Raw genomic sequence first — 23,912 nt, forward strand, 5'->3', positions numbered from 1 at the left:
CTGACTTGGCCACGGTGGTCCACGCCTTAGTCACCTCTAGACTGGATTATTGCAATGCACTCTACGTGGGGTTGCCCCTGAAGACGGCCCGGAAACTTCAGTTAGTCCAACGTGCGGCTGCCAGGTTGTTAACTGGAGCAAACTACAGGGAGAGATCTACTCCCCTGTTTAAGGAGCTCCACAGGCTACCGATTATTTTCCGGTCCCAATTCAAGGTGCAGGTTCTTACCTATAAAACTCTAAACGGTTTGGGACCCGCCTACCTTTGTGACCGCATCTCCCACTATGAACCCACTCGTCCTCTTCGTTCATCCGGTAGGGCACTTCTTTCGCTTCCGCCACCATCCCAGGCTCGGACGAGGGAGCAGGCCTTTTCTATTGTTGCTCCCCGGATCTGGAATTCCCTTCTGGAGGAGATCCGGCAAGCACCCACCCTGGCTTCCTTCAAAAAGCTGCTTAAAACCTGGCTCTTCCGCTGCGCCTTTGGATAACCGAGCCCATAGCTATAGTAGTTGCACAGGCCACCTCTTTGACTTGAAACACTGCACTTTATACCTCTGCCCCAAAGCATCTTAGAATATCACATTGCATTTTAGTTCTAGTGGTCCCTCCAGGCCATCCTCTCCTCCATCCCAGTGGTCTTTTTTTCCCTCTTTCTTTGCAGATTCATGTTATTTGAGTGATTATATTCCTTCTGCTTATGTGATTGTTTTAGTCAATTGTTATGTTTTGTTTTTGTTTCTAATTCTTATAGCGTTTTATAGTGTTTTCAGTGTTTTATTGTACAATGTTTTATGCTGATTTTATATTGGAAACCACCCTGAGTCCCTTTCGGGAGAGAGGGCGGTATACAAATAAACTTTTACTTACTTACTTACTACTTACTTAAGGGTGTACATTCAACAGTGGCTAAACATGTTCCCCAAACTAATGAGAGTTCTTCTGAGATATTGCCAAGGTGTCCTTCAACCCTCCAGTGAGTTTTGAAGTATCCCTTTTTCTATAAAGAGAAAATTAAGCCATGGGAAACAAACAAACTAACAAAAATGCTGAAGCAATAGTATGTAGTAAACATTTTGGGAGGATTTGGGGCAGAATGCATGCTTTAGAACCAAATCTTTGCAACCTTCCTCCAATATGACTTGACATTTACATGTATAGGCAGTCAAGTGAGTATTGTCCCAGTTGGCACAAACAAGAAAAGGAGCGGCTTGCCCAAAGCTATGCAGTGCGTACTCATCCATAGCCTAGCGAACCACAAAGGAGTTCTTTGGCTCAGAGTTCCTTCCACACTCCACTGGCCAATTAGTTTGGCCATGCATGCCATTTACATAAGAACTTCCTCATCTAGAAAATCTCATCTATCCCTCTCCAAGGGGAAATGAGAAGCTCCCATTTTTTTGTCCATCAAATCCTCTAGCCTGTGTTGGATTTGCTAATTTTGAATGTTCCTTCATCATTTATGTTCTGTTTTTATTTTCAGGATCAGCTAGTTGGTCACACGGCTCAGTTGGTCATTCATGCGGCACCTGTAAAGCCCATTGGTATGGAACAGATCGTGGTCTTTGGATGTTATTTCAGAGGCTCTTGTGCATTGTTCCATTAATATGAGACTAGGGCTGGCTTGGAGGCATCTGTTGATACACATAACTCCCCCTGCCAATAAATGGATAATTTAGATGGAGCAGGTGAGCATGTCCATATGTTTGGTCAAGCAGGAACAAGCTCGGGATATTCTTGAAAGGCAGTTAATGCTAAAACAAAATGGGAAAGAAAGGGTTTAGCTTTTATCAGAGCATGAAAAATGTCTCTTTTTTGGGGGGGAGGGGGTGAGAGATGTTAGGATTTGTGGAATACTAAAGTAAATTTTGCAGGCTCTGCTTTATATCAGTTCATGTTGCTTGCTTTCCTAAAGCATTAGGCTATCTCTGTATATTTTTATCAGACCTCAAACTGCTCACATTTATTTTCTGGACCATTGTTATTATTTGAATTAAGGTGGTTTTTTTTCTTTCCCTGAAAATGTGTTGGATGTCCCGGTTTTATTAGGACAGGCTCCTCCATTGACACACATGAATGTATGCCAATCATCCCTAGATACTATGAATTATTAACAAATTTGCATGCCTTTGTGGACCACTGTGTTTTTGCATATTATAGATACTTGTACAAAATCTAATCTCCTTCTGTTTCAATGTTAAATGAGGAAGCATAGCTAATCATAAATAAAAAATATTGAGCTTTTCTGAAACTGGTGACACTGAGAAGTTCGAAAACAAAATATGTGGCTTTGCCATTGGATATTCATTGAAGATACATTCTTTACTATTATGGTCCTTTCCTCATTCTCGTCTCTATTTTTTATAGTAAGCTCACAAGCATCTAAAAGAACAATGTGTGCCACTGAGGTTACCAACACCATTGTTTAATCGTTTCTGGATTGAGTAGTGCCTAACATGGAGACTTTGACTAGCTTATGTTTTTTTTATACATATATGTCAGAACCCTGCTACTAGAGCCTGGATGTGGCTCTGAGTTTCAGGGTCACTGACATTGATAAGACACCTGCGGCTCAGGACTCGGAGAAGAAACGGCTGCTGGACTTGGCGGGGAAGTTGCGCGGGGTTTTGCTGAGCGGGAAGAGACTTTTCAAATGAGGGGGAGGGTATATAAAGGATGGTTGGCCGGAGCCTCCCATTCTTGGCTTTTTTGATGTTCATGTTTCCTACAGTAAAAGTTTCTGGTGATATCACAGAGAGTCTCGTGTGTTCATTCAGGAGCGGCTGTGGTGAGCTGACACTAAGCCAAGAAAAGGGACACCATCCCGCTGTAGCGGTGAGGTGTAACATGCAAGTGGAGGATGAAGAGCTCTTGGGCGCAGGAGGAGGAAGGTCGGAAAGGGCCACTCCCGAGCCGGACGCTGAGTTCCACCAGCTGGCGGCCCTGGCGTCATCCACCGCTTATGCCCAGCCAAATGGGGTAACCCAGAGGCGTGGAGTGGTGCGGGGAGACAGCACCGGAGGAGAGGAAGGTTCACCTTCCCCAGGCCCACAAAGGATGGTGTTTCTGGAGGAGAGGATGTCGGCGATGGAGACCACCCTGGCAGTGATGTCGAGGGCGATGGAGCGCCTGGCGTCTTTGGCGGAGCCAGAGAGAGGAAGGGAACTTCGGGCTGGCTCAATGTGGGACGTGAGCGTGGGAAGCAGCCAGGGCTTTGCAGACCTCCCAGCACCGAAGGGAAGGGAAATGCGAAAGGAGCCCGGCGCCCGGCCCAAGACCCAAACAAGCCTGACGTGGGTGGAGGAGAGTGACGACGAAGGGGAAAAACCTCCGAGAATCCCAGCTACGCTCCCAGCTGAGACCCTGGTGCCCCTGGCGAATGCCGGGCGTGGCACAGGGCCAAGAGAAGCAGCAGCGGGGCCCACTGGTCCGCAAGGGGGCTTGCGACGGGCGGAGAATTGGGGATTGCCACCACAGGGACCCCTACCGAGACGAGAGGAACTAAGGATCGAGTTTGGGGGAGAGTCCTCTGAACTGGATTTTTTCCTGACCACGGTGAGGGGCTATATGGAGGACAATGCTCACACTTTTAGAACGGAATCCAGCCGGATACGGGCCATTGGTGCAGTGTTGAAGAGGGGAGCGGCCAGCTGGTACGTTCAGCTGCACGCGCGGCGCGACCCATGTCTGGGGTCACTCCGACGCTTTATGGGGGCCCTGGAGACCCGTTTCCGAGATCCACTGGAGCAGATCCGGGCGAGGGAGAAGTTGAAGACCGTCTCCCAGGGGCAGAGGTCGGTATCTGAGTATGCGGAGGAGTTCCAATGCCTCGCCGAAAAGGTGCCGGAATGGTCTGCAGTAACAAAGATAGAACTCTTCAAAGAGGGTCTCAGGCGGGAGATCCTCTCCTGGGCGGTGCATCGTGATGAGCCTGACACACTGCGCGGATGGATTCAGCTGGCGGGGCGCGTCGAGACATCGCTGGCCCAGGCGAGGAGGCACCGAGGAGGGCTACAGCAGCGGCCGCAGATGAAAGAGGGGAGCCGGAAGGAGGGATCAACCCCAGCCGGGAGGAGAACGGAGCCGACAGGGAACGTGAGCGCCAGCAGGAGTGGCTGCTTCGTGTGCGGCCGGTTGGGCCACAGGGCTGCCGAGTGCTGGCAGAGAAAAGGGGAAGGCGGAGGCCAGCCCAAACCAAGAGCCGTGGCAGGAAAACGCGCCGAGGAAGAACCACCGATGAGGCACCACTCGGGGGGGTTGGTAAGTCAGGACAAAGCTATGATAGTGGTCCCCATTCAGCTTGAAAATGGCAGCAAACAAGCAACCTGCAAAGCATTTGTGGATTGTGGATGTTCCAGGAACATCATCTCCCCTGAATTAGCCGAGGGATTGGGATGCGAAAGAACGAACCTAGAATCCCCAATAGCTTTTTCGCAGTTGGACGGATCCACAGCATCGGGATCGTTAGCTAAGTACAGTGCCGAAGATGTAAAGTGTAAGATAGGGAGTTGGGAAGGAAAGGTGTCATTTGTGATATCACAAATAGCCAGCTATAATGTTATACTAGGCATGCCGTGGCTGGGGCAGGCCAACCCGCAAATCAACTGGGAGGATAAGAGCATGATCTTCAGGATGAATTTGGAAGAAGGGAGCCAGGAAATTGAGAGGGAGCCAGGGAAAAGGGGGGAGGAAGACTCTATCAGAATAGCAGAACTGGCAGATAAATTACCCCCAGAGTATCGGGATTTTGTGGACGTGTTTGATGAGAAGGAAGCAGACAATTTCCCACCGAAGCGGAGAGTTGAAGTGAAAATAGAGCTAGTCCCAGGAGCAGAGCTTCCCAAGGCAAAAATATACCCGATGTCAGCTAGGGAAAAGGAGGAACTGAGAAAATACATTGATAAAAACCTAGCGAGGGGTTTCATAGAGCCTTCAAATTCCCCTCTAGGGGCGCCTGTGTTGTTCAGGCGGAAAAAGGACCAAACGCTGAGGCTCTGCATTGACTACAGGGGCCTAAATGCAATCAGTACTGTAAATAAATACCCCCTACCCTTAGTGAAGGACTTGATCGCCCAGTTATCGGAAGGACAGATATTCACTAAATTGGACTTAATTGAGGCCTACCATAAATTGCAGATCAAACCAGAGGACAGGTGGAAGACGGCCTTCTCCTGCGCATTCGGATTATTCAATTATCGTGTGCTCCCCTTCGGTTTGTGCGGGGGAGGGGCCGCGTTCATGCAATTAATCAACGAAGTATTGCATCCATTGTTGTACAAGGGAGTCTTTATTTTTTTAGATGACATATTGATAATGTCTCGAACTAAGGAGCAACACGTAGAACTAGTCAGGGAAGTCCTACAAAAGTTGAGGGAAGCGAAACTGTATGCGAAGCTTGCCAAGTGCGAGTTCAATAAAGACCAGATAGACTTTCTGGGGTATAGGATTTCCTCCCAGGGAGTGGCGATGGACCCTGCGAAGGTGGAAGACGTGAGGGGGTGGGAAGCCCCCAAAACGCGGAAGCAGCTGCAATCCTTCCTAGGGTTCGCAAACTTCTATAGAACATTTATCAAGGACTTTGCGCGCCTCACTTTGCCATTAACGGATTTGTTAAAAACTAAAGGCAGGGGAGAAACAGCCAAAGTGAAGGCCCCAGGGGCCAAACTGACATGGACAATAGAATGCCAGGAAGCTTTCGAAGCCCTTAAAAAGCGTTTTACTGAGGAACCTGTCCTACAGCACCCTGATATGTCTAAGGCCTTTGTACTACATTGCGATGCGTCAGACCGGGCATATGGGGCAGTTCTGCTGCAGAAAGACGAGGGGGGGAACCTGAAGCCATGTGGCTATCTGTCAAAAAAGTTTAGCGATACAGAAAAAAACTGGCCGATTTGGGAGAGAGAAGCCTTAGCGATTCTAAAAGCACTAGAGTGCTGGAGACACTTTCTGGAAGGAAGTGGAACACCGTTTGAGGTGTGGACTGATCATAGAAATTTACAGTATCTAAGATCCCCTCGTAAACTATCAGCGAAGCAAATTAGATGGGCCCAATATTTCAGCCGTTTTGATTTCAGACTCAGATTCTTCCAGGGGAAACATAACATACTCGCTGACGCTCTCTCTCGGATGCCTCAGCACGGGGGAGGAATTCAGGAATCTGAAGGGAGCCTGTTCCTAGATAAGCAGTGGGGCCTGGCAGTACTAACTCGAGCACAAGCGGCCAAAGAAAACAAATGTACTGCCATTTCCACGGGGGGAGGAGAAATATGGGAGGAAGAGTTGAAGCGAGCGTATGGAATGGACAAATGGTTACAAACTAACAAAGAAAAGGGAGAATTGTGTGGGGATTTGGTGTTTGTAAATAAGAAATTGTATATTCCTGAATGTTTAAGACGAGAAATGTTAAGGAAGTGCCACGATAACAAGGGTGCGGGTCATCTAGGCCCCACCAGGACTATTAAACTGTTGGCCAAACAATGCTGGTGGCCCGGAATGAGGAAAGACGCCAGGGGGTACGTCACGCAGTGTGAATTATGTGCAGAGGGAAAAACACCACCGGGGAAGCCCCAGGGGCTATTGCAGAAGGTGGTGGAGCCCATGAGGCCATGGGAATGCGTGGCCATGGATTTTGTAGGCGAACTACCCCCCAGCAGAGGCCACAGATACATTTGGACAATATTGGACCTATTCTCAAAACAGGCACACTTTGTGGTCCTGCCAAAACTCCCCTCAGCTGAAAAACTTGCTGATTTGTATGTGAAGCATGTATATCGCCTACATGGGTGTCCCGACAAAATAATTAGCGACCGGGGAGTCCAATTTACTGCAAAATTTTGGGGAAAATTCTTACAGCTGTTAGGAGCAGAAAGGAACCTGAGCTCGGCTTTTCATCCCGCAACCAACGGGGGAGTCGAACGCACCCAACAAACACTGTGCCAATTCTTGAGGATATACACCAATTATAGACAGGATGATTGGGCGGACCTTCTACCGTTTGCTGAGATGGCTTTTAACGGGGCCGTACATTCGGCCACAGGTCGTGCCCCATTCGAAATAGTATACGGACAGGAGGTGGCACCTTTCCCCAGGCTACCCGAGTGGAAGGAAGGAGAGGGCCAGACCGACAAGGAATGGCCGGCCAAAATTAAGCAAGGGTGGCAGACCGTGGTGGAGGCATTGCGGGAAACACAAAAGAAGTACAAGCTCTTTGCAGATCGTAGGCGCCGAGAGGGGGACAAATTGGGCGAAGGGGATCTGGTTTGGCTGAGCACAAAAACCCTGAAATTGGGGTTCCCATCTAAAAAATTGGCTCCACGCTATATAGGGCCGTTCAGGGTAGCAAAAAGAATAAACGAAGTGACCTATGAGCTGAGGCTACCCAAGGACCTAGGAAAGGTACACCCGGTATTCCATTCCAGCCTGTTAAAAAAGTATAAAGGAACTCTGGACAGCGGAGAACAATAGTTGTGTGTAATCTTTTCCTTCCAGGACGAAGGGGAGGAGGACGCCATGTCAGAACCCTGCTACTAGAGCCTGGATGTGGCTCTGAGTTTCAGGGTCACTGACATTGATAAGACACCTGCGGCTCAGGACTCGGAGAAGAAACGGCTGCTGGACTTGGCGGGGAAGTTGCGCGGGGTTTTGCTGAGCGGGAAGAGACTTTTCAAATGAGGGGGAGGGTATATAAAGGATGGTTGGCCGGAGCCTCCCATTCTTGGCTTTTTTGATGTTCATGTTTCCTACAGTAAAAGTTTCTGGTGATATCACAGAGAGTCTCGTGTGTTCATTCAGGAGCGGCTGTGGTGAGCTGACACATATACATATACATATATATATTCTCAGTATGGAACCTTCCAGATGTTTTGATCTGCAACACCTTTTACCACCCTGGCACCTTCAGAAAATTACAGTTTCTGCCAGTCTGGCCAATGTGATCCAAACAGGGCATGAGCGTGAACCCAAAATGTCAGACTGAGGCACCTCCTTACTCAGAACCACCCACATTCTGCATGGATTTCTTGATCACACAGGGGACCAAACCCCTACCTTTTTTGGATTGGGGGGTGGCCATATACCCATCCCTGCTGATTTACGATGACCACAGGTGGGCATGGGAATCGTCTCTCTCCCCCTCCCTTCTCCTTGTTTAGCCATCAAAAATAGAGACACAGCCTCCGTACAGGTGTCAGGAGGCTTGCTTTACCTTCCTGGGACTTGAAAATGCAGAGATATGGGAAGAATTCTCTCTCCAATGTTCTTTAGATTAATCTTCCAGTACCCAGGAGGTAAGGCAAGCCTTGTGGCTAGAAGCTTTGGACCTCATCACATGAGAACATGGATCCACTTTAAATCCAATTTCTGCTTCCTGCAGAATTCTGGGGCTTGTAGTTTAAGGAGGAGAGTTTAAACTGATCAGCCAGGCAGGTCCTGGGCCTCACTAAACTACAAATCACAGAATTCTGCAGGAGGCAGAAATCGAATTTTAAGTGGATCCATGCTCTAGTGTGATGAGGCTATTTTCCCTCTATTTTAAGGGCTAAACAGGAGGGAGGAGGACAGGGTGGAAAAGCTGCTATCTCTCCTACCCAAGTTGCCCGAATGGCCATTCAAAGACGCAGTCAGCACTGCCTCCATACCTGCAAAAGTATGGATTTCTAGTAAGATCTGGACCTTTACAGCTATTTTTTAAACCTGGAATAAACCTGGATAATGAAGTTTGTTCCATGTTGAAATGGATTAGCCTGGAATGTCATTTGAATGCCCCAGGCTAATCTATTTCCAATGCTACATTATGTGCCTGTGTAGCTGGGACCACTATTGATGCTATCCTCACATCCAAGAGAAGTGGATCAAAGTTAGAAACCTACATATATATTTGACAGAACTTGTAGAGAAAAATATCTGGAACTGAAAAAGCTGGCCTACAATTGGTTGGGGGAAGCTGGCCTACAGCTAGGTCACATTGTTCTTGACCATTGTATATATTAGCATAATTTGTCAGAGGAAACCTCTGGAAGGACCAAGGTTTGTTGTAGTTTCAAAGGCTGTATTGAACAAAAACTGAAGTAAGAATGAGTGGACATTGGTAACCATAAAAAGGAGCTGTGTCAACCTCAAAGGACAAAAAAAATCCAAATTTCAGTGAAATCACAAAAATATGTGCTCTCTCTCATCCCAACCAATCAAACTCAAACTCTGAAGAAATCACACAAACTTCTCAGAAAATGGTATATGGGAACATAGTTATGAGGCTAGTATATGTCCAAACCGTTTTATTTGGTCACTGTATGTGAATCTTCCAGATCCAGAGACTTTTATATGCATATTGTACAAATTAGTGAATTTATTGACATAGAATTCCAGTAGCATTCTTGGAGCCCCCGGTGGCACAGTGGGTTAAACCCATGTGCCGGCAGGACTGATGACTTGATGGTTGGGTTGCGGACCTGAAGGTTGCCGGTTTGAATCCAACCCAGGGAGATTGCAGATGAGCCTCAGTTCCAATTCCATGTGGGGACATGAGAGAAGCCTCCCACAAAGATGGTAAACACATCAAAACATCCGGGCGTCCTCTGGGCAACATCCTTGCAGACGGCCAATTCTCTCATGCCAGAAGCAACTTGCAGTTCCTCAAGTCGCTCCTGACACGAAAAAAGTAGCATTCTGCTACTGCACTGTTCTTCAAAATTCATCTCTATGTTAATGTACAGTAGAGTCTCACTTATCCAAGCCTCGCTTATCCAAGCTTCTGGATTATCCAAGCCATTTTTATAGTCAATGTTTTCAATATATCATGATATTTTGGTGCTAAATTCATAAATACAGTAATTACAACATAACATTACTGCGTATTGAACTACTTTTTCTATCAAATTTGTTGTATAACATGATGTTTTGGTGCTTAATTTGTAAAATCATAACCTAATTTGATGTTTAATAGGCTTTTCCTTAATCCCTCCTTATTATCCAAGATATTCGCTTATCCAAGCCTCTGCCGGCCCGTTTAGCTTGGATAAGTGAGACTCCACTGTATATACATTTATTTTGTATTTCTCAGCATAGGCTTGTTTGTTGGTTAACATTTATGGGTGTTGTTTTTTTATCTCTGAAGATGATAGTACCATAAAAGAAACGTCAACTAAGCTTTATCTCTATATCTTTCCTAACACTTTCATAACATAAATTATTCCTATTCCATGTAGATAGGAAACATTTTGCCTCCCTCAGTTATTAGACCACACCTCCCAAAGTCCATAGTCAGCACACCAAAAAGTAAGTAGTAACAGCAGTATCAGTTTAAAAATATCTGAAAGATGTAGGCCCCCAATCCCTGCTGTAGGTTGGGCTTATTGTGGGGAATTAGGAACTTTTTGATGGGGGGAATCTAAGGTTTGGAGAAGGGAGGAAATTGGGATTGAGGTTTGGGGTGGGGGAGAAATGGAAAATACAAAACTGTATGGTTGCCTAAACAGATCAATTAGGCAATAACAAAAATATGAAGGACAGCTGAGGGATTCATGGGATTTTACAAACTGATTCTGTTTCCTGATACTCAGTCTAAGCATGGACTGAGTCTCAACCACAAATGGCAGCCTGAGATAGGCCATGAGTCACTACTGAAGCCATGTATGCATTCAGTGAGGAGTGGTCCACAGTTGGAAACATGTATGTATTTTTGCTTGCAATAATAGTTTTCCTAAGCATTTGCTAAGTAATAATGGCAAAAATCATATAGCATTATCAAAGCTATAACCCTATATTGACGTGCCGTTCTTTGGACCATACAAACTAAAGCAGACCCTTTGAATTAAAGAGTTACCATAAGTAGTGACTCAGTATTGAACAGTTGGCCCAATGGGCATACTTTAGTTGGACCTAGTAATAGATTTCAAGTTAGAAATCCCCAATGAATTAAATGAGCCACATAAAATATGTCTTTGGTTGGTTGGTGTCATTAGCAGAGCCAAGTCATTTTTATCATATGTCATAAACCACTACTGCATATGAGTCTTCTCGTTACTGTATAATATACCGATTTTTCTTTTCAATGATAAAGTCAGTAACTCCTGAAGTGTCTATTGTAAATCATTTAGAAATCTTTAATGATGAGAAATGAAGATCCAGATTGGTTAAAATAATTTATTGAAGGATACATACATACATATCTCTGCACCAATAAAAATAAGCATTTTTGACATTCAGTAAAGCTTAATCAAAGCATTTGTTATCTTAATTTACCAAATTTTGTTGTCCTGTACTTTTAACCTCCTGCTGTTTTCATAATACAAAATATCAGTAGAAAGATGCTGTACTTACACAATGTCTAACTCAGCTGGAATGTAAAAATGCCAGGAAGAGGTGGGAGGGAACTGACAAAGAAAAAATCCCTCGTGTCAACAAGAATGCCTATTTATGTTGTATTTTGTTTTGCTCCCACTGGCGCATTTTAGGACTGATCCTGATGGTTACATACTTGTAAAAACATTGTGTCCACATGAGCCATCATGTAAGTTCCCAAAAGATACAACCGCAAATTAGTTTTGTTTCCTGGGATGGACATTTTCATCTTCAGCTGATAAGATTTGTCTTTGATCCAATTGTGCAGCCAGCCCATCAAAATGAAATGTTTTCCTTTACTAAAACTCTTTGCAAAACTAACCTATGGATTTAGAATGAATCTAACATTGGATGTATTCTTTCAGTACATTTCCTTCAGCACTCAATAACTTCAGTTATAGCTTGGAAGACTGAACATGTAAATTTTTAACCAATAAAACCAATGACCAGGAAAGAAAAATAGAATCATAGGGTGAAACTACTATAGAATTAATGCAGTTTCACACCATTTTAATGGGATCACACACTCTAATTGAATCATAGGAGTTTTCATTTTTCAGGGGCTTTTTCTGTCAAACAGCCCTGGTGTCTCGGATTCCATAGCACTCAGCAAAAGTAGTTAAAGTGGTGCCAAACTGCATCAATTATACAGTGTAGATCAGTGGTTCTCAACCTGTGGGTCCCCAGGTGTTTTGACGTACAACTCCCAGAAATCCCATCCAGTTTTCCAGCTGTTAGGATTTCTGGGAGTTGAAGGCCAAAACATCTGGGGACCCATAGGTTGAGAACCACTGGTGTAGATGGATTCAGAAGAGATGACAAAAACCATCGAGTTCCACTGCCTGGGTTGCAGGAATACACTCTCAACAGATGGTCATCTAGTTCCTGCTTTAAAACCTCTGAAGAAAGAGACTCCACCACACTCTAAGGTAATGTTGAACATGAAGATATTCTGATGGTCAGGTTGTTGATGGTACTGAAGGACCTCTACATTTGTTTCCAAAATTTGTTTTAAGTCTAATTTAGTTATAACTCAATTGTCAGAGTCCTGCTGTGATCAAAAAGGTATCTAGATTTACATTCATTCCTCTGTATTGTTGGGTATGTTTACATGAATGATAAACAGGAATTGGTTTTTTAAAAAGGAAACCATCTCAATGAAATACTTCAATGAAACCCAGAGAAACAAAATAAGATAGGATGGTAATGCCAGTTTATGAAGCTTCCTTGTAATGAGTCAAATTGTTGTTCCATCTACCCTGGATCCATCTGCAGTCACTTGTTAGCATATCAGAACAAACCATGGCATCATTCAGGACCAAGTCAGGTGCTAAGAACTAAAGTCTAAACCAAACAGTAATTGGGACCAGAGGATAAATCAAAACACTGAAAACAGAGAGTCAAAGAGTTACTGAGAAATGGTAATGACACAGCTTGCCACACTGGACAGTTCCTGCCAGTAGTAGTCTAAGATTCTGAAAACACAACATGAGGCCTTGCAACTGGAGATATTATTGAAGGAACCACACAGACTATGTCCTTTGCTATGAAGCTGTGGACCCTTTGCTTTTACACCCTCCCCTAAAGCAATGTGTAGACAGCCAACCTAGAAACCAATTATGTTATCAGTAAATATTACTAGGTTTGGCCATAATCTACATGCAAGTTATTATTTCCACTGGGAAAAAAATCATTCCACAACCAGACAATTCCAGCAGCTTCAACACATTTTATAGAGGAAGGAACCTCACTGAGATTTATGTTTCTTAATTAAGGATTGCTACACTTTAATTAAGAAAAATCATGTCTCCACATTCTTACTTAAAGATAGAATGTGTGCTTTATTTACTTATTAAATAGAAAGTGGAATTGGCATAACATATTTGGTTTGCTTGTTTGTCATGTTTGGATCATGTTCTCAAAGATTTCTGGGTGACTCTTATGAATCATCCTTTTTTTATCTTCACAGGATCTCTGTATAATAGCATAATACTGTTTGCTTGAATACTTATGCTGGGACTCACTTATACAATTAGAGCACTATTGTTTCACTTTGACTACCATGGTCACATTCTATGGAATCCTGACGTTTGTAGTTTGATTAGGCATTCCAGTGCATTGGCTGAGAACTAAAACTATCCCTCCCTAAACTGCTAATCCCATGATTCTATAGGTTAAAAACATGACAGTTAAAGTTGAAGTAATAGCACTAAATTTGTGTGGAATGGGCCCCATTTCTCACTAATCCAAGTTACTGACCCTAACTTGGGCAGATGATGGGTTTTGGAAATGGATGAGACTAACCTACTTTGCATTGTTCGATTCCCAGTATTTCCAGTTGAAAATACTCTGACTGATATTCTATAAGGCAGTTCCCTATATCAGAGGTTCACAACCTTGGTCTTTCAGTTGTTTTGGACTTCAACTCCCAGAAATCCCAGCCAGTTTACCAGCTGTTAGGAATTCTAAAGCACCTGGAAGAGCAAATGTTGAGCCTTTTATGATCCACTGATGGAACACTGGATGATTTCTGGCACTTTGCCCAGTACCATCTGGTTGCTGGGAGTTTGGAAATATACACTGGAATGTTTTCAGGATACCACTGTTTGGCAAATAATGCTAATAATGCTTAATCTGATACTGCTAGTCAGTTATGTTCTCAAGGAGGGGAGCTTTCCTAGGACCAGTTAACATGCATCAATTGTGGTTAAGGGACCCAAGCTTGCACATTCAAACAGTATGCACATTTAATGCAGATTATAAGAATGTTATGCTTATTCAAAAGGTATAAATGAACAATGGAATCAGTGATGGAAAATACTGATTTTGTATCTCTTATTACTGCTGTTACACAACAGTAATTGTGATTCATATCAGACTTGATATCCAAGGTTCTATCTGATGAATAGCCTTCAGATAGACATAGCAAGAAATTATTTTTGAGCACCATAGACTCCAGTTTTTGGGAGGCAGCATGGTACAGTAGTTTGAGTGTTGCACTAGCACTCTGGAAGATCAGGGTTCAAATCCTCACTCAACCACGGAGACTCCACTGAGTGACCTTGGCCAAGTCACACTCTCCCAGCCTCAGGAAGGGAGTGACAAACCCCTCTGAATAAATCTTGCCAAGAAAACCCCACAATAGCTTTGTCTTGGAGTCAAATTGGAAACAACTTGAAAGGACACAAATACACACAGTGTTTCCCTATATAGTGCATCCTCTCAATCTTCTGTCCACATTATGACCCAACAACTATCTTGCCTACTTCCTAACAGTGCTTGGCAGTTTTCTAGTTGTCTAAACCCAAGAGGAAGCCAAGAGCTGTTAGAAGGTGGAGATGATTTATTTATTTTCACATCATTTGTGGAACCTGGGTTATTGAGCATTGAGAAGATTCTGTTGATAATATGGATTCAGGAATCACTCTGTCAATCAATCTCCATTCAGATGTGCCTGGGGTAGAGTTTGGAGATGTGGATGAATATGTAAAAAGATGTTGTAGCATGTTTGAGACAGAGAAAGATGTTGGTAGTCTTAGGTTTACTTCAACAGATGCATGAAGTGAAGTGCCTAGTAACAGACTGTTATAGCTATGAATGGGCACAGGTTATGTGTGAATGGCAATAGAAAGGCAAAACCTGTGGGCAGGTGATCAGGTGAACAATTCATTTTAATTATAGTCACAAACACATGTTGCAGAATGCTTCAGTCTTGGCATTCTGTCTTGAATCTCAAAATAACAGTTCTATGACAGCTTAGGCTCCTGGCTTTTTTTATCTTGTAGTCTCTAAGATGCTACAAGGTCGGTTTGTATATATTGTTGTCCATGGATTTCCTTTGAAATTTCTTGATACATTAATAACCATCTCATGAAATCCTATTTATTGGTTTATTTTTCCTTTTGGAACTGCTTGATTTTTGCCGCTTTTCTTGCAATTTTGTCTTCCTCATATCAGTACCAATCTTGGTTGCTTGTTAAGTAGTGGGGTATGAATTCCAGGTTTTGCATATGTTAAATTGCTTAGGTGGCACTTAGCAATGTATGGTTCCCCATCTGCCACCATCATTTGGCACTTTGTGTGTGCATGATTTAACTCTAAAATATTATGATGCTGATTTTCTGCATTTTGAGTGCCAGGTGGATGTAAGCCATTTCTCAAAGTATGGGCATGATCTATGGTAGAAGTATTGAATAATCCAGAATGTGTTGAAATCATTATTTTTAGGGATATAATCATACATGAGAAAATTGTTCTCAATTTTTACAAACTCGATTTGAATTGTGTGCTGTATGATCATGCTCCTTTTACCCTGATAAATGGAAGAGTGACTATCTATCTATCTATCTATCCGTCTGTCTATATATTCTGACTGCTCTGTTTATCCCAAGGATACCAGCCTTTGTTTCTAAAGACCAGGGGTTGGAATCATGCAAATTTCTGGATGGTGCTAGACTACAAGCTCCATCAGCCTTAGCTAGAAGAGCCAACACTGAGGAAGGTTGGCAGTTGGAATCTAGAAATTTATGTCACCCACACCAGCTGTAATTCTATATGTAAACTTAAGTATCAATTCATTTCCCATTTGTTCATCATCATCATCATCACCATCATCATCACATCATCATCATCATTTAATTACTTATTAATCGCCCTCCATCCAAGATGCTCTAGGCGATTTACAAGATAAAATTGTAAAGGATAAAAACATACATACAAATATTGATAAAATTAACATAGATCAAAAGCTCTAGTAAAGAGCCAGGTCTTGAGTGCTAGGGTAAAAGGCCCTAACTCACGCATGGCTCTCATATAGGGCGGCAAGGCATTCCATAAGGCAGGGGCAGAAATAGAAAAAGCTCTGCGTCTGGTCCTTTCCAAGTGCACTTCTCTAGGACCCCGTACATAAAGTAAGTCGCGTTGGGATGGTCGTTGCAATCTCCGATGATGGGAGAAGGAGAGACGGTCCCTAAGGTACGATGGGCCCTGGCCATAAAGAATTTTAAAGGTCAGAACTAGCATCTTATATAGACCACGGTAATCAGTTGGAAACCAATGCAAATGCTGCAACACTGGTGTTATATGGCATTTCATGGGTGTTCTTGTGAGTAGCCTGGCTGCCGCATTCTGAACAATACAGAACTTTCAGGTCGTGGACATTGGCAGGCCAACATACAGGGCGTTACAATAGTCCAGCCTAGACATGACCGTGGCATGGATGACCATTGCCAGAGCCTCATCAGATAGATAGGGTGCCAATTGCCTCGCTTGTCGTAGATGGAAAAAGGCCTGTTTGCTAGCAGCAGCGACCTGAGCTTCCATTGTCAGCTGCGAATCCAAAACGACACCCAGGCTCTTAACAGTAGGTGAAGGAGAAAGGGCAGCACCATCGAAGGTGGGTAGCAAATGGGTCAGACCAGTCAAGCGGTCATGCCAAAGAATCTCAGTCTTCGCCGGGTTCACCTTCAGTCTACTAGCACGTAGCCAGTTCGACAGGGCCTCCAGACATAAGGTGAAATTGTCTGGTATTGTCGTTGCTCCAGTCTCGAAGCGCAGGAGGAGTTGGGTGTCAAAAAAAACATGCACTGCTTTCTCCCCACAAAGTCTAAAACCATCACCCACAGTCATTTTTCTTATTTTAGAAAATACATGTAATTTATTTATTTACTTACTCTATTTATACTCCGCCTATTTCTAATCAGTGAGTTTCTCCATGCTTCAGTTAGTGCAAATACTTTAAGGCTGGCCAACAGTCCTTACCCTCCTATCTACATAGTGGAACCTCATCAATCATGTTTGTATCTCCATATTTCTTGGAGATGCATTTGCCCCATTATGATAGGGCATGATTGTTTATGTGGCAGGTTTTCTTCCAGGACTTGAAGTGTGCATCCCTCCAGATGTTTCTAGACTATAGCTTCCAAAAGCTATGGCCAGGGAGTTGCAATGCAACATCATCTGAACTGTCACATGTTCTCCAATGTTGCTTTATTTCTCTTGTTTTTAAGCTGCTAAAATAGGACAGTTTATTTGTATTGTTTTCTTGGGTGTATTTATTATGTTTTTGAATTATTGACACTATGTTTCTTATTCTTCTATTGTAAATGTTACCTGCTGCTCATCTAATATGTTGAAAGGCAATTTAGAAAAGTGGCATACAAATCTTGTAGAAGAGTAGCATACAAATAAACAGAGGAGGAGAATAAAAGGAGGAAACCAATTCAACCTTCATCAGATTGCAAAAGGGTGATGCTAAGCTTCTGCCTGGTTCTGCCTGGTTCAAGCTGCACCTGCTTTCTCTGCCTAAGCAGCTAATTGAGTGAGCAAAGATCATATTGCTCTCAATTTGTCAATGTCTAAAGAACAATAAAACATCAATAAATAGTATTCAGAATTTTCTCCTGCAGTTGTTAATGGATCTGAATGTGGTTTGGGCCACTTTCCTAATGGATAGAATTTGAATGATTTATGCAGATTAGGCAAATCTCCAAATATATGATTATGCTCCTAGGTCCCCTAACGTGTGTGTGTGTGTGTGTGTGTGTGTGTGTTGTAGGAATTAACTCCTCTTCCCTGGAATAGAATTGTTGTTTTAATGCATCATATTTACAGCCTTGAACTTATAGCTGCTTTGAATTAATCTAGAGGATTTCCATGGATGCCCAGCCATTCCACGCTTCCCTCAAAGAGCATCATTCACAGCATTAGTTGTTAATGTAACAAAAACATTCCTTTCCTTCTTGAGGTGTTGACTAGATGCATTAGCTGAACCTATAGATGGAAAGAATATTCATAAATATTATATATATATATATATTATATATATATCACATAAAGCAAACATATGTTTCTGAGATTGAGACAGGGTTTCATCTGGCACTATCATAATTTGAAGTTGACACAGACAGAGCTTTGAGCAGATAGTGACAGAGATTGGAGTATAACAGGGTTTTGGATTTGGAAAAGAAAATAGAACTACCTGTGGTTTGTAGGAACTGAAAGATTGGAGTCATCACCAGATTTTCTGTGAAACATACACAAAATTCCTTGACTCATCCATGTGAATACCAAGGAAAACCAAACCAATTAAGAGTGGGAAAATTAACCAAGGATTTTGCCTATAAACTCTCCAAGCTTGGTTTCCATCTGAGAATTATGAAAAAGACTTCAAGTGGTTAAAAACACTTAAATAAGTATTTAAATGGACCATTGGCACAGACTAGAAAATGAATAGTGGCTGTTCCTTGTCTTCAAGTGCATTAGGGATGCTAGGATCCATTCCAGTCTGCTTTCTTGCCTACTGATTGGCCATGGAGATGTTGTGACTCAGCTGGAGTCTCAGAGTGTCTCTGATGGGGATTGTGAGATTCAGCTTCCTGATTTTCAAAATGATGGGATTCAGGTTCAAGATGACTCTGATGGGAATTATGGGATTCAGGTTCAGAGTGTCCCTGCTGTGAGAAATGAGGAGCAGGGAGGCATTCCCACAGCAGGGAATGGGATTGTTGATACTGAAGATGATACCAGAGCTAGCCAGGTGCAAAGGGAGGACAGCTCCCGGTTAGATAATGTGTGGACAGAGCCTGCTGTTAATGAGCTCTCTGGCCTTGACAAAACAGAATCTTCTCTGGATTGAGCTGGCCGTTTGGATTAGAATAGCAAACAAGAAAGAGAAAGAGGTCAGAGGCCAAAGAAATGCATTCATGCTGTACAGAGAATATTAAAGGGTGTGCTGAGAGGGAAATCTTTGTCAAAAGCAACATCTCATTTTGGTGTATAGAAGCTAGCTCTTGCTTTCTTGGTTTTCCTTGTAGCCTTGTGTATTCAAGTTATGGGACTTTGTCAAGCATTCATGGAACCTTGTTTTATGCCTTATGTTTTCTTGGATTATTTTTATAGCCTTGGTTTTGCAACAATCTTTGGGATCTTTACTTTTGCTTTTTAAGAACTATTTATTTTCTATTTCCTAATAAACTACAAAAACTTCAACCTGGGTACAGTCTGGTGTGTTCAGCTAGGTGAAGCTAACCTGAGGTGCGAAAGGAGGTGCCTTTGGTTGCTGTTTCCCATCCAGAGAAATTCTTGCAGCCTGCCCCCCCACCCCTTCCAGAGCAAAGGCAAGGCTACTTCTCCTTCATCACATGTGCAAGGATGTTGTGCCTGTGAGAAGTGGCAGAACTACATGTTCTCCCAGAGCCTTAAGCTACCCTAACACACCAAGTACAAGGTGTTGAACATGAAACTGCTGGGTGATACTTCTTTAACATTTGAGAAAGAACTTATACTTTCTTACACTGGGACCAGAAGTGAGGTCATATAATGATATTTGTTTGTATCCACGATTTCACAGAAGCATGGTCTGGCCAGGAATGTATCCCTGTGGATACAGAGCTCTTACTGTATATTCAGACAAGTGCCTCTTTGCTTATTCAAAATATCAACATAGGTCCCTAGAAATTGTTGAAGGCTGCTCCCCAAAAGTTCAACATGAAGTGAATTCCTGTTCCTGTGAACAAATTATATGAGCACCAGATCCACTCTGTACCCAATTTCTGGTCAGAACAAGCTTTTGGACTAAATATAGAGTGGCAGCAAAGGGAAAGATACAAGATGCCAAAACAAGCAGTACTAAAGCAGATTTACAATGGCAGCTGTTACCTTGTTTCAGAAGGGAATTTGTTTTGGAAACTAACATTGTTGCATGTTAGGGAGGTAACTTGACATTTTATTTGTTTTGGATGGTGCAGGAATTCCTTACAGACCTTGATTCCAACAATAAATATATTGTTTAAATTCCACAGAGAATATACACAATCTGTGTTCACACATGGGATGCACATGTTGTTTTGGACTCAATATGGTGAAACCATTACTAATCCACTTGTTGATACTTTCAGTAACATTCAAAACCATGAGAAGGAGGAAGAGAACATTGCATAAAAACAATCTTTTAACTATAGCTCTCAGAATTCTTTACACAGCATGGATACTGGGAGATGCAGTCCAATAGGATTTTTTTTTAAGTGTTGTGTGGTTTCCGGGCATTTATTCTGGAGAGGATTGAATGGTTGCAGGGGAAATTGCTGGAGACCTCATAGTTTCATACTCACAGTAATTTCAATAGTTTCATGCTCATCCTTCACTTGGTTCAGATAATCTTACATCCATTTCCCTTTTTTGAATAAGCCAGTGGCATGTCTTAATTGCAAGCTGCGTATGGGTGAGAGATAGCTTGGGCTCGCGATTGATTGGGTCTTCCACCAAGACCCAAAATGAATTCAGGCTTGTCAGCAGGATGCAGCTCAGGCCAATTAGTTCCCACCACTATTGGCACTGGGATGGGAAATCTATTTTTTATCAGCCAGACTGCAGCTTGCATCAATAGCTCTCCATTTCTTATAAGCAGATCATTGACTTCATATATATATATCCTCTGCTTTCTTAGTAACTCCAGAATCCTCCCCCCGTCCATCTTCCTCCAGTCTTGTGTGTGTACTAAATCCAAAGGGGCATATCACAAGCTGTCACAGTGCCAAAGCTAATACTTTCATTCATAACATTGTGCTAAGTGTCAGCAGAAACAGCAAATGCATTTTTATTGGCATATTTCAGCATTGTGTGCTTGCTCCTAAGAATCTATTATTTTCAAGGCAGATACCTTATTCTACTTCAAATCTAGTCCAATGCTGCTGGCCCTCAAGAGAAGAAGGATGCAAGGGTTTATGCAGCTTCGCCCCACAGATAGAAAGAATATAGTAACATGTGTTGTCGAAGGCAATATAGTAACAGATAGGGCAGGAATGGAGCCTGAACTTTCTGCATATCTATGGGCACACCTAGGCTTAGAACACGTCTGCACTATGAAGTTATAGTGCATTAATTGACATGGCCCCATCCAATACAATTCTGGACTGAATCAACAGGAGTATGGTATCCAGCTTGAGGGAGGTAATTACACCATTCTGTTCTGGATTGGTCAGGCCTCATCTGGAATCCTGGGCTCAGCTTTGCATACAACATTCAAGAAGAATATTAAGAAGCTGCCATATGCTCAGAAGGGGGCGACCAAGATGGTAAAAAGACTGAATACTGAACACTGAGGAACTGCTTAAGAAACTGAATACGTTTAGCTTGGAGAATAGAAGGTTCAGAGGTGACATGACAATCACTTTTAAGGATATCACATAAAAGATGAAACAAACTTTTTTCTGCTCTGAGGATCAAGTTTTTGTTTCCACTGGCTCCAAATTTTATGCTCACCATAAATAAACCACTGGCAGTCTTCATGATGCATAGCAGCTTCCAGCAAGTATCACTTCTTCTTTTTTTAGCAGTTGGGGGATATTCCAGAATTTGTCGGGAACTCCAGAGTATCCTGGGCTTTACAGTAGTGTAGATACAGTGAGATTGGTTCTGATTCAGACTTATCCTCTGTCCAGATCAACTCCCACCACCACCTTTTTCCCTGCCCTGATAAGTGCAAGAAAAGAGGATGGATTATGCCCATGTTGCTCCTGTGACCGCTTCTAGCCAGCATTGTCTGAGCTCCTGGCCATCGTGGGTTCCTTTGCTGATGTCAGAATAATGGCAAGAAGTTTGCATGAAGCTCTGTGGCAACATGGAGGAGGTGATAACTGCTGGCATCCCAAGCTATCTGTATAATGGCTCTGGATTCAGCATTAATCCAGGGCTGTTCAAAGGGCAGATTTACACTAGTCTAACCTGCCTGATATAGATGTGCCTTAGGACACAAACCAGTGGGTTCATATTGCAGAAAAGGATTCCGTCAAAAAAAAATCCCAGACAGTGAGCAGAACACAATTTAAAAAATGGAATGAGCCATCTTAATGGTTGGTGTACTCTTTTTCACTGGAGGCCTATAGGTGTCTCAGATTATTGGTTGCCATCTCACAGGAGTGCTTTAGCTGTATATTCCTGTATGATTAGAGAATGGAAATGACCCTTTCAACTCTACGGTTCTATGAAGTTATGAGATTTGTATATAGGTAAGGAGTATCATAGCTCAGGGCTGCATATGAGAGCTCTCTAAACTACATGTTCAAGGATTCTATATGCTGGAGTCAGACCAGTTCAAAATGGTATCGAACTGCTGTAACTCTGTTGTGCAGATGCAGTCTTAGTCATATTTAGAGCAGATCATTTAAATAAATAGAAGCTAAGCAAATGGTTAAAAGGTAAAGGTTTCCCCTGACGTTAAGTCCAGTCATGTCTGACTCTGGGGGTTGGTGCTCATCTCCATTTCTAAGCCGAAGAGCCGGCGTTGTCCGTAGACACCTCCAAGCAAATGGTATGTAACATATATTTTAATGGCTCTACTCTCAGTATAACAACTAGTATCTGTACTCCATCATTATATGAGTTAACAAAATTCTAAACTTCTATAGGATTAAACCATTGCATACAGTATTTACTCAAATCTAGTGTGCCATTGAATGAAATGCATGTCTCAATTTTCAAAAGCCTGAAACCAAAGGAAACATTTTCTTGCTAATGTATGTACAGTGGCGAAAAGTGCACTCCTTGCAATTTATTCCAAAAAAATATGTGCTAAAGTTGCTGTGTGCTTAGGATTTCTCCTTTAAAAACAAAAAGTGTTAGAACACCAAAGCTTCCAGCAATGGAAAGTAAAGCCAGATAAATGGGTAACTCTTCCCTCAAGGAGCCTCCCTTATTTGTCCCACTTCGGTTTCCTTGGGTGAATCTATGTGTGCTGTAGAATGAACGCAGCTTGATGCCACTTTCACTGTCCTAGCTCAATGCTGTAGTTTTAAAAGGCCTTGTGTCTTCTCTGCCAAAGGGTGCTGATGCCTCACCAAACTACACATCCCAGGATTCTGTAGTTCTTCCAAAAAGCCCAATTGCCACTTGGGCTCCCCCTGCTCCGAGCCATCTCCTAGCTTTTCTCTCTTTATCTCCCACTTGCCACATGGCCTTACTCCCTCCTCTCAAGCCATCTATTGTCTTGTCTCTCTTGCTCACTCATGCACACACCCATCACCTTCTTTCCCACCTATGAGACCCCCCCTCCCTCCCCCCCCTCTCTCTCTCCATTTGCTACATGGTCTTCCTTCCTCCTTCCAGGACATCTCCTGCCTTCTCTCTTCCCTGGTCTTCCTCTTTGCTTCTCAAATCATGTCAGCTGGGTGCTCCTGAAGTGATTTCCCATTTGCTTTACCGATTATGAAAATGTAATGTGTATTCCAATTTTGGCAACATAATTTAGCCCAAAAAAAAGGTGCACATTATATTTGAGTAATATGGTACTTCCTAAGCCTGGCTCCATCTCAGTCCTAACACAGCCTTCCACAATCCATGTTAGTGTTTAAAGACCTAGTGTCAAAGGCTTAGATCCAATGAGATATCTAACTGTAGAGCATGGGATAGTTAGGGGTTTTGGTGGGAGCATAGTTTCCAAAATCCTCTGGGGGCCTGGTGGATTTTGGGGAGATGTAGCTGAAATATGTATTTCCCCTCCTCACTTTCCTCTTAGGCTCATGGAAAAGGCTTGTGCTAGTTCAGTGAAATGGTTGCTCCTCCATCTGAACAGCTCCCCA

The 23,912-nt window shown here is 43.0% G+C and overlaps 1 protein-coding gene across 6 annotated transcripts in view; it reads left to right on the forward strand.

The window, feature by feature from the left end:
- cdh4 (cadherin 4) overlaps positions 1-23,912 on the forward strand; it is a 945,608-nt gene that overhangs the window by 318,721 nt on the left and 602,975 nt on the right. The window contains exon 2 of one of the 6 annotated variants that reach the window (XM_062979009.1): positions 1,484-7,768. The exons of the other annotated variants lie outside the window; for them this stretch is intronic. Coding sequence (XP_062835079.1) covers positions 2,677-7,464 — 4,788 coding nt within the window. The 5' untranslated portion in view covers positions 1,484-2,676 and the 3' untranslated portion in view covers positions 7,465-7,768. Of the gene's footprint in view, positions 1-1,483; positions 7,769-23,912 lie in introns of those variants that run through there. 6 annotated transcript variants of the gene reach the window in all.

This window comes from Anolis carolinensis, chromosome 4 (assembly GCF_035594765.1).
Source record: "Anolis carolinensis isolate JA03-04 chromosome 4, rAnoCar3.1.pri, whole genome shotgun sequence".
Lineage (NCBI taxonomy): Eukaryota > Metazoa > Chordata > Lepidosauria > Squamata > Dactyloidae > Anolis > Anolis carolinensis.